This window comes from Branchiostoma belcheri, unplaced genomic scaffold (genome assembly GCF_001625305.1).
Source record: "Branchiostoma belcheri isolate BF01 breed outbred unplaced genomic scaffold, Haploidv18h27 scaffold227, whole genome shotgun sequence".
Taxonomy (NCBI): Eukaryota; Metazoa; Chordata; class Leptocardii; order Amphioxiformes; family Branchiostomatidae; genus Branchiostoma; species Branchiostoma belcheri.
In genome coordinates, this window is record NW_017803791.1 from 147,351 (window position 1) to 158,654 (window position 11,304).

At 41.1% G+C, this 11,304-nt stretch overlaps 1 protein-coding gene, 1 long non-coding RNA gene and 1 pseudogene across 2 annotated transcripts in view; 2 read left to right on the plus strand and 1 right to left on the minus strand.

Annotated features, from left to right (window-relative positions):
• Positions 1-1,377: 1,377 nt before the first annotated feature.
• Positions 1,378-8,612, plus strand: LOC109470484 (annotated as a pseudogene).
• Positions 4,354-5,996, plus strand: LOC109470501. The gene is made up of 2 exons (XR_002140265.1): positions 4,354-4,621; positions 5,196-5,996. It is a non-coding gene; the product is annotated as an uncharacterized LOC109470501 (long non-coding RNA).
• An 829-nt stretch (positions 8,613-9,441) lies between the features above and the next one.
• The window catches only part of LOC109470499 (carbohydrate sulfotransferase 10-like), a 28,030-nt gene continuing 26,167 nt past the window's right edge, over positions 9,442-11,304 (minus strand). Inside the window, exons 6-7 of the mRNA XM_019769461.1 lie at positions 11,167-11,301; positions 9,442-10,127 (exon numbers count right to left, since the gene is read on the minus strand). Of these exons, the coding sequence (XP_019625020.1) occupies positions 9,864-10,127; positions 11,167-11,301 (399 nt within the window). The 3' untranslated portion in view covers positions 9,442-9,863. The remainder of the gene's footprint in view (positions 10,128-11,166; positions 11,302-11,304) is intronic.

An 11,304-nucleotide genomic window follows, 5' to 3' on the forward strand; every position in this document is an offset into this window, starting at 1 on the left:
CCTGAGTAAGTTGGAGCAGACAAGCCTTCCACCTGCCGACGCCTTCTACAGCAGGTTACGCGGGGCATACATATCCCCAGACGACTACGTCTACTGTCAGGATGTCTGGGAAGAACGTGGCATGAAGACCATGAAGAATTTTCTTATATGGTAGGTGTATGTCTTATTGTGTTCTTATTTCGGATTTGTTACCTTTCCCTTTTCTTTACAGATCAATTCGGCTTCTTCGTCTACCAGTATGCGAAACTGCGTATGTTGCAATTTTATTTCGACTTTATGCTCGAGTTTGTAGACGTGTCTGAGATACTTTTCTGATTTCCAATATTGCGTGATGGATACAGACTCGGCTTACATCGCCATCTCTGCGGACAGGCTGGAGGATGTCATCAAACCCCACATGCGGGAGAGGTACGAAAACGAGAAACACTTCTGGTTCCCTCGCACTGACGACCCCGAACACGCGGCTTACGACAAGCGCACCCCCGGTCTGTTCAAGGAAGAATGGTCCGGGGATGCGATTGTCGGGCTGTGCTCAAAAACCTATCACTGCTTTTGTGGGGACGACATAACAAAAGATAAATTCAGTTGCATATGGGTAAGCAAAAGAGATAACGACATCAGTCTCCAGAAGAACCTCCAAGTCTTGAAGACTCAGAAAAGTGGCCAGGGCGTGAACCGGGGTTTCCGTGTCAGGAACAATCAAATGTTGACTTTAACACGCAGACACGGGATGGTTTTCGTACTTTTATCCAAAACGTCAAGTTCAGGATGACGGTGTCACCACCTCACCCTTAGATATATAATGTATTTATTCAATACATATCTATATGTCTGTACATTGCTGTCATGTCTACACATGCAAGTAAATGATATGTCGAAAATAAAGCGACAACCAGGCAGTTGTTTTCTTGATGATCTACGAACACCGAACTGTAAATGCATGTTGGTTTGAAACATGTTGCAAGCTGTCTATTTGCCAGCTTTTTGTGTTTCGGTGTAAATAAACTCAACATGATGTCACTCAATGTTTTTCGTTTCCTTCCCAGTAGCGTTGAATCGGTTTCGTGCATGAACAGTTTAGGTTTAGGTACGCAGTAAGTCACAATAAAAAAGACGCACACTTTCGTTAGATAAACACAACTCGAATCATTTGAAAGGCATTTGTATGCCTGACAAAACACATGCACACAAAACACATGGCAAATGATATGGTGGTATGTTTGACCAGATATGGACCGAGCTACTTTTCATACATAACACACATTTTATGAATCATACATATTGGTATCTTGGGTCATCATTTGTATACGTGGTATATCTCTGTGTGCACTTGCACATCGCCTCATTTCTCAGTTGTCCACCAACGAGGAAGGAAGCATGTCTTTTGTATGCGAGATCTGTGATCAAGAGTTTGCTCGGAAGTTCAACCTCGATCGTCATCAAGAAACAAAACACCGAGACGAGTCAAGCGTTGCTCCGGAGGAAGTTTTTGTAGACCCCGAGACGGGATGTTGCAGAGGTCACGATGTTTTTGACGACGACTCCGACATGTCATTAAGAACATAATACGGAAGATAATGACGAAGATGAGCACTCAATTATGTCACAAGATGAAGGAAGCGTCTCAGACGACGATGAATCTGTGATGGACTCTGAGGAGTCAACAACAGAAATCGACAGCGAACAAAGTGGTTCTGAGAGCGATGCAAGCTCAGACACGTCTTCCTATCCGGGTTCATCTCATGACAGTGAAGAGTGACAGTGAAAGCTACGACAGCGGTGACCAGTCATATGCAAATCCGACAATGGCATCGCATCTCGAACATTCCTCGGAGATCAAGGCAGTCACATATGTAAATCCAGGGTCCTGATCAACGTCCTAGCTAGACAATGGAAGAATTGACCCGTAAATGAAGTGCAACAACATGAGAAAGAACTGGCTCGATGCGCCCCATCTTTCTTCCTTTGTAACGCCCGTTCACTTGTTAATAAAATAGATGAGTTCGAGGCAGTTGTATCAGACAGTGGAGCATTCAGATGGATGGATTTACTGCGTTCCTGAAGTGCCGATCGGGCCAACGCGGAGGTGGAATAGCTGTGTACGTGCGAGAAAACATGCCCTCACGAGAACTGAAAGAAATCAGAGTACCGGAGGAACTTGAGTGCTTGTGGGTATGGGTACGTCCTCACAGACTTTTCCGCTCGGTATCTGCAATCGCGGTCTGTGGTGTTTACATTCCTCCTGACTCACCACACCAAGACGTCCTTGTCGACCACCTAACCTACACTGCCGACACCTTGCGAACAAAATCGGGATCGTTGTGCTCGGTTACTTGAACCGGACGGATACGACCGCTCTTTGTCGGGGCAATCGTCTGAAGCAAGTCGTGAACCGACCAACCAGAGGTGATGTAGTCTTTGATGTAATAATCACGAACATCCACTCGCAGTATGGCCCACCTGTTGTGGGAGCGCCTGTTGGACGGAGTGACCATAACTCTGTTTTCTGGACACTAGTTGTAACAAGACCACACAATAAGTCCCACTCTCGTGTGGTAAGACCCCTCAAGGAATCCGATATTAGACCGTTTTGAACATGAATTACCAAACACAGTTGGCAAGAGGTGTACACCGCCCAGAGTACTCAGGAGAAGACAGATGCGTTCTATGAAACACTAACTTCAGGCATAGATCACTTCTTCCCCACCAAGACAGTCAAGATACATTCAACCGACAAAGCATGGATTACACCAGCCGTCAAACGTCTCATACGGAATCGTCAGGAGGCCTTCCACTAGCAGAATGATGAGGCTTGGAAAAGACTGCGCAACAAAGTCATTCATTCTATAAAGCTTGCGAAGAAGGCACAATATGGCAATAAAGTACAACGACTGAAGCAGGAAAACCCGTCCAAGTGATACAAAGAACTGAAGGCTGTCTGCAACATTGCAAAACCGCCCAGTCCCATACATGTACCTGACGTCGACCCAGCTAACCAGAAAGCAGTTGCAGATGGGATAAACAAACATCTGTCCAGTGTCTACCAGCAGTCTCCACCTATATGTACCAGAGACCTACCTGCCTACTTACCTGCGCCATCCCAACCGCCACAAATCCAGCCCTGGGAAATGTACAAAGAACTCAGCTGTATCAGCGTCCGGAAGGCCGGTGGTGCTGACGGAATCGCGCCTAGGATTGCAAAGATGTTTGCTTGTGAACTTGCTGGTCCTCTAACAGACATCTTTAATGTATCACTGAGAGAAGGGGTAGTTCCAACCCAATGGAAAGAGGCAATAGTTGCTCCTATTCCGAAACAACTTCTAGCTGTTGTCCACAAACTGCGCCAAATCTCCCTTATGGCAATCTTTGCCAAGATATGAGAAGGCCTAGTGGCAAAGTGGGTCACAGCGGACATCTGGTCTCAGATCGATCGGCGTCAATTCGGAGCTATCAAGAGAAGTTCAACTACCCACTGATCGTAATCCTGAAAAATTTTCTGTATCAAGGAGCAGAAGCATCCGGAAATGTTGGAAGGGTAGTCTTAACGGACTTCACAAAAGCATTCGACACCGTCAACCATCAACTCGCCATATGCAGACCGTTGGGCATGGGTACTAGAGTCTCAATACTACCATGGATTGTAAGTTTCCTAACCGGAAGACGACAGAGAGTACGCTACGGATCAGCCGTGCCAGACTGGAAAACACTATCTACAAGCGTGCCCCAAGGCACTAAGCTAGGCCCCGTTATTTTCTTATGCATGATCAATTACGCGAGTGAATCTCATGACGATCGGTGGAAGTACGTGGACGATTCATCACTTGGTGAAAACAAACATGTGAGAGAGCAGTCAACTCGTCAAGAGCAAGTGGACTCCCTCGAACAGTGGTCTAACAATGCACAACTGAAATTGAATCAAACAAATGCATGGTACTAACTGTGTGTTTCATGAGGAACCCTCCTACCCCTCCACCCATGACCCTTGAGGGCAAACCCCTTCCGACGGTGGACGTGGCTAAAGTGTTGGGAATGTGGCTGCAAGCCAATTTGAAGTGGGACAGACAAGTCAGCGAATCAACACAAAAGGCAAATAAGCGCGTTTATGCTCCGAAGACTGAAAACATTCGGACTTCCGGTGGTTGACTTTATTACAGTGCACTGCGGTTATGTTAGACCAATATTGGAGTACGGCGCCCAAGTGTACCATCACAACCTAACGCGCGAACAGTCTGCAACTCTCGAAAAGGTTCAGAGACGCGCCTGCCGGAAGATCCTCGGGCGACACTACACCGACCACGCGTCAGCCTTGCAACTGTGCGGTCTTAAAACTCTCGAACCAGCTTCTGCAGAAAATTTGCCACCAGCCTACAAGCATCAGAACGAACAGCAGACCTGTTACCCCAGGGGGGACTGGACACCTCTCGAAGCATGACGGGTAATTTTTCCGGTCTGAACCGCAGCGGGCTCATTTGAGCTGTCGGCGGCCGCCCGGAGCGGTCGTGCGGGGAGCTCGAAATACGCATTCAATATGGCTGCGGTACTATCTTCGCGGCCTTCCAGTACTGTTTTCGTCACCAGGAACGCGATTACGGGCCATGTACTTGTCCCCAGAAGACATCAGGTTCGTGTAGACTTTGTTCACGGTGTGGTTGTTATAGCGTAGCAATTTTATCGGTATAAATAATGGGGAAAATAGCGTAAAAGAACGACTGTTTACAACGATCGGAACCGATCGGAATTCGAAGCTACCGGTACTAAAACTGTGTCCTACGAGTAATCTTACCTCTGCTACACGTGTCCCCACTTACTATTGGGATCCGCAGGAGTAAGGAAACGTGTACAGGAATGTAGTTTTCTTCGTTGCTATGTTCAGACTTGCAAAATTTTTTGTTGACTTTTGCTGCGCAAGGAGGGGGAGATACTTACCGTAAGAAAAATAATGTATATGTTCGGGCGATAGATTTGGGGATTTTATATCAAGACGAGGCTTCGAACTTGGAAATAAACTTACATTCACCATTGTCTAGAATTCTTAACTTTGTGTTTTTGTGTGTAGTATTATTTTTTGTGTGCTATAATAATTTGTAAATATCATTACTATACAATAATATGTAATATCCACACGTTTTTATCTGAATGTATTCCAACTGTTGTAATTCCTAATTAGAGTTTTTCATTTCTCATATGCTCCACAGACTGGGTCTTGCAAGGCTTTTGTCAGTCCTTCCTTACCTTACATCTTCAGAACCTTCTCCAGAGAGACATTGTAAGGGCTGTTGTGATAGCTGTCTGTGCCTTATGCTGGCAACACAAGGCTGTATTTGTATGTTCCAAGCAAAGGAATTATTTCTTGAGCAACCAACAGAGCTGGACACTGCATTACTTATAAATACAGGTTTATCGACAGCTTATGATACCGCATACATTATATAATGTTAATATGCTTTGCATAAGTCATTTTAAAATGAATGGAAATATATTGTCCATAAGTTAGTAAACTTAACCGTGTGCACTTATTCTTGATTATACATCACGATGCATTATGTATATCACTATAATGTGTACAAATTTGGATATAGATGTGATGTGTGCACGGAACTGTTGAAACAATATTTGATTTCAGTTGATAGATGCACTGATACTCATAGTAAAGGATCATCACTTACTTAATCATGAGCTCAGCTTGAACCAATCCTGTGAGATTCCTCCACCGCAATTTATCCTCCTTGATCCTTTGCAACTCTTTACTACAAATGTATCTTAATCTACTCTGTATTTGATCAGATGTATTGTTGTACAACACTCTATATTTATGGCTAATGCCGCTGTAATTCTATTATTATTGTCTTACCTTTGTAAATGATGTCAATGGTTGGCATAGTATTTGATAAATGCTATGTATGGAGAAGTCTACATTATCTTTTCGTTGCAGAGTATAATGTTTATTCCAACCAATACTAAGTATTTGATATCAAATAAATAAATCATTAATCAGACTTTTACCGTATGATGATATTTACCTGTCTGTTTTGCCAGGTCTGTAGGGATAGCTGTGTAGAGAACGTTCACTGTACAGAGACTAGATTCATTGCATGCATGCAGACTATATGTACATTTTGTATACCTGTTCACATTCACCCTGTCAGGTGACACAGATTCCTCCACAAATCCTTACACTGCAACTTACCACTTTGCATTAAAAAAAAACAGACTCGTTCACTATGTGGAATCCAGTGTAGAGTTATTGTTGGAGTATTGACCTCAATAGTTGAATTGCTTTTTTTACAAGTAGTGACTGAAGCATAACTTTGCAGGAACTATATCTGTATATCATATCATAAGCAAATGCCTCCAAAACTCTAAATTCTCTTGCAATAAAAATTGTATTCTGTGTAAGTTTTGTAAGAATTTAAAGTTGGAGATTTTCTGAGATGGCATTTGTACACATGCAGTGACTGGAGCTTACATGTATGTGTGAAACAGACAACATGATCTAAGCAGAAGGCAAGTCACTCAGTACCATTAGTAAACTGCCAGAGAATTGACAAGAGGACACAATTTATCTAGGACACAGGTGTTTGTTGTCATGTGGATTCAAGGTATTGTAACTGTATATTGAAATTACATTCTTCATATTTTTCAGCTGAAATTACAAAGTACAAATGTAGCTAGGGGCCTTCTTTTGAGTATTGTGGGATTTTTCTGAAAATTCTTTGCTGCATCTGAAACCATGTTTTCAATCCCTGGGTCTGCAAACCTTGACTCTCTCAGTCTCAGCTGATGACACTCTTCAAGCTAGTAAGAAAGAAGAAAAACAGTCAGGGATACCATAGAAAATTTGACAAGTAACATAGGCAGGTGATAAATGTATAAAAATGTCCTAACTGTACAATACTATGATTCGATCTAAACATCAATGTTGTGACCACTGATTATCATTATACCTACTAGTAAATCCCTTTATGTTGGTAAACAACTTGTGACCTCAACCAAACTTTTTGAATAAACAAAAAATTATTCGTATGGGGCTTGAATAATCTTATCAAGCTGTATTCTACAAAGTAACAACAAAGTTACTCATGGCAAGAGTCAGGGAATATTTTGTTGTTATCAAACAGTAAATTATACGCTTGTTGTGTATCTCTTAAGTTTCACATAAGAATGGTCAACATTCCGCGAAAACAACGTTCTCACACAGTTTTATCAGAAGATGTGTCCATTACACAAACGCAAAAATAATATTCACAAATGAAATGTGTACGCGTGAACATGTGGTGTTCGTACGAGTTCGTGCCCCCCCCTCCCTAGCCGGCGTAAACAATCACAAACACATCAATTTTTTCCAGTCTACGATAACGATTCCAAAAATAAAATACCGGGTAAGTATTTAGATAGTCTCCATTTCGTCACAGTCGATTTCTAGCATCCCCTGTACTTGTGGGATCGAACAAATGAAGCAAACTTCCGAAACTATCGTACATGCAAAACATGCCACAAAAGCATGCCGCCATCTTGGATACGATCGGCCGGCCCCGCTGACCTCGTCTAGTTTGACCGTTTCTAGTGGCTTAACAGTAAGTGGTTCGATGTGGTTCAAACGAAGTTTTGGTAAGTTAAAGACACGGACTTAACGTTGATACGAAAATTTTGCAGCGGACCACTTGGGAAAAATGAAAACTAGACCCCTGAAAACTACGCAAAATGGCTAGTTTTCAAAACTTCGCTATAAGCACGCACAGAGTAGCACATCTTACAACGTAAAAATCGGCAAGTTCAGACATACCTGAATACAGGAAACTCCTTCAGCGACGGAGACACATCTCTGTGTCAGTTTGGTGAAACTTTGGTCTTTCAAAATAATATCCATTATTCAGAAAATATAAGATTTGAGAGCAATACATTTAGCGCACCTAAAGGAGAGTTGGGAAAAACCAAGCAGCCTGATTGGCCAAACCCAACACGTGACACCCGTCCATCCCCCCTGTGTTACCCCGAACCCGCGCAGAGACACATGGACGTAATCTACGGAACCCAAAAGCACTGACTTTACCAATCTCTCGTACCACTAGATACAGAAATAGTGCAGTGCCGTCGATGATAAGAATACTTAATACTAAATGAAACCCAAGCAGCACTGTTGACAAATGTTGCATTTATAATTATGTAACGTCAGAACTTCATTGTTGTACCCGTATACCACATGTTTTTTTTAAAGTAAGACGCTCCTTTTAATGTACCATTAACGATTTTATAATGTATATAATGTATTTTATAATGTATAATGTTTTTAAATGAATGTTACAATTAGCGATATTCAGCCTGGTGCTGCGAAGTCGGTTAAGAATAAATCATTTGATTGATTGATTGGTTGATTGATTGATTGATTAATTAAGGAAGAGTGGACGCTCTATCGAGACTGGTCCTTTCTACTGCCTAACGAACCGGGCGATGTCCCTCAACGCGTGATCAAAGTGACAAAACGCGCTGGCAGAAGATTTTATCTAGTAGAGTTTGCTGCGTTGCCTTGTTACAGTTACAAGATCGAATACAGCAAGAACTGGGTCTCGGAACAGACATTGATGTAAAAATATGGTTACGTCGTTCCAAAGTAAAACAGTGGTAGCGTCGTTATACCATTGACAGTACAACTTTCTTTGTGGTGATATCTGTACCTGATGTTTGGCATAACTAATGAGACGATCAATAAAGTGTGACGAAACCTACTGTATTTTGCGCCGTTGTGTCGATGTATACATGCACACATGATGCGCACACATGCGTGAAGTAGATATGTTATTTATCATTGTAACACCTACTCCGGAGTAAGCATACATGTATTCAATTCAATTCAGTCTTTATTAAACAACTCGCAGACTTAAGTCTGAATTGTGTTGCTCATTACAATATTCGGGAAACGTTAATGAGATTACAGACAATCATATTTTATGTGAAATGCGCTTTCGTTTACAAGTATAATGCATTACATAACATTACAAATTAAAATATATCGTAACACACAAAAGAGAAGACGTTTGTGCTGCTGGGTCACTCAGTATACAAGATACTGCAAACACGACAGACAAGTGAAGTCTGAGCGCAAGTACTATATTGATTACTTGGCGTTTTACAGTTCAACTAAAAAGGAATTGGTGAGTTCTTGTGACGTGCAGACCGACAGAGTGGAGCATCAAATTTATTTGCATTACGTGTACTTCTACCGGAAATATATGTATCATACATATATACCTCTCTCTCTCTCTCTCTCTCTCTCTATATATATATATATATATATATATATATATATATATATATATATATATATATGTATATATATAGAGAGAGAGAGAGAGATTTATATATATATAGGGAGATATATGAATACATATCTAGAGATACATAAATATACTCATATTTTCGGATCATTATAGGTGTGCATTGGAATATTTTAATATAGAAATTAAAAAACGTCATCACCCTGCATGCACCATCCGCCTTGTAAGACCTATCTTGCTTACATATTACTACTTGACTGCCTGTGCCTGTGTTCAAATTCTCAACATAGAAAACCGTATGTTAATGAACGAAATCGTGTGGCTAGTCTCGCCTTACATACGCGGTGATGTCATTAATCTTCATTTACATTTATTTATAAGTCGTTTGTCACCTGCTTTCCCTTATCACGATGTTTTTTTGTGTTTTAAATGCTTAAACTCTGCACTAAAATAAGTATATCACATAATAATGTGTATATGAAAAATCGCTTAGAAAACATGACCTACACAATAAACACACAATCTGGATGTAAGCTAATAGTTTAAAATCGCGGTATATTAAAAATAAAAAGGACATGTTCATATACACGTCTAAAAAGAATCTGTTCCTAACAGGCGGATGATGTCATTATGAAAGCTAAATCCAAACATGTCATAATCAGCTTGGAACTTTCCTTTAATCCGCCACAGATCCTCTATTGGTATCTGCTTATAGAGGTTCCAGAACATTGTGTCGGCCCTTTGTTGTCTTGTTTTTGGCAGGAGATCTTCTCGACCGACGATTCCAGCCTTTAAAAAAAACAAAGGGTAGTCTTCTGCTATCGTGTCCGTGTGGACAATAAAGTCGTAGTTAATCTGAAAAAAAAATTGAGAGACAAAAAAGGTGTCATTGCTATTTTGGTTTTAGCAAAGTAATTTTCAGAGAAAGCTACGCACTTTTCCCCCTATCCACCTCTTTTCATTTCTTAACAAACCAAGAAAACCTCCATCTGTTAATTCATGCTGACATGCAACGATGCAATTGCAAATAAGAAAAACAATATATATTTAAGAAACTCCACACGGAACGCAAAACGGGACGGACACGCAAGAATGAGTTACCTGTTTAGTGTTTAAAAAGGTGTAGATGGGGCGCTCACGAGAAGTGACGACGACGATTGAGGGATAGGATTAGGAGCGAGTGCCAAAGAGGGAGGTCGTTAAAGGACCTCTCTACTGCGGGAGCGGGTTTTTGGGAGCGGGTTTTATGATTCATCAGAGAATATATTTTTGTGTTGGAATCTACTGTGTTGTATTTTATTTACCATACGTTGAAGCCTAAATGCAGAGCGATCGAATCCGTTAAACCACCAGAAAGAACATTAAAAAGTGCCAGAATTTCTTTATTTCAAACCTTCCTAAACGTGTGTTAGTCACTTAAACTCCGCTGTTGCGCTAAGCTAGGCTATTGCGAGAAACCGTGCCCTAGGGTGACCATGCAAATAAACGTATACGTATACATTACTGTTAACTTAGAAGCGTGTATTTATGGTGATGCATGGATTTTGAAAATAATTATTGTCGAATAGGCAACTAACTTGATTTAGCCAGAGGTTGCGTGACTTTGTATCCCCCAAAATATTACATATCAGAAAATGATACCCGGTTATGGAGTGGATAGGCCCTTTAAGGATTAAAAACGTCCGTCAAATTTGTAAGCAGACAAGAAAGGTTATATTTTTTCCACAAGGGTTTCTAGGTTTTTTGATGTTTTAAAATTTAGGAAAAAGTATGTTTGAAGTCAATTAATGTTAATTTCATTGTTTTAATGGTATCACCCGGCTACATAGTTGCATTATGTAATAGATGATGTATCAAATTTTACAATCATGTGTAAAAGATGTTGAACACTTACTAGACAAGGAGCACATAAATCCGAAATCAAATCCCAGTGTGGATCTTGCCACTCCGTCTTGTTTGTTCCAACTGCTTTAATAAACGCTGTAAATGGAACTGTCGGATATCGTTGGCCAGTACCTTCTTGTGTTACCTT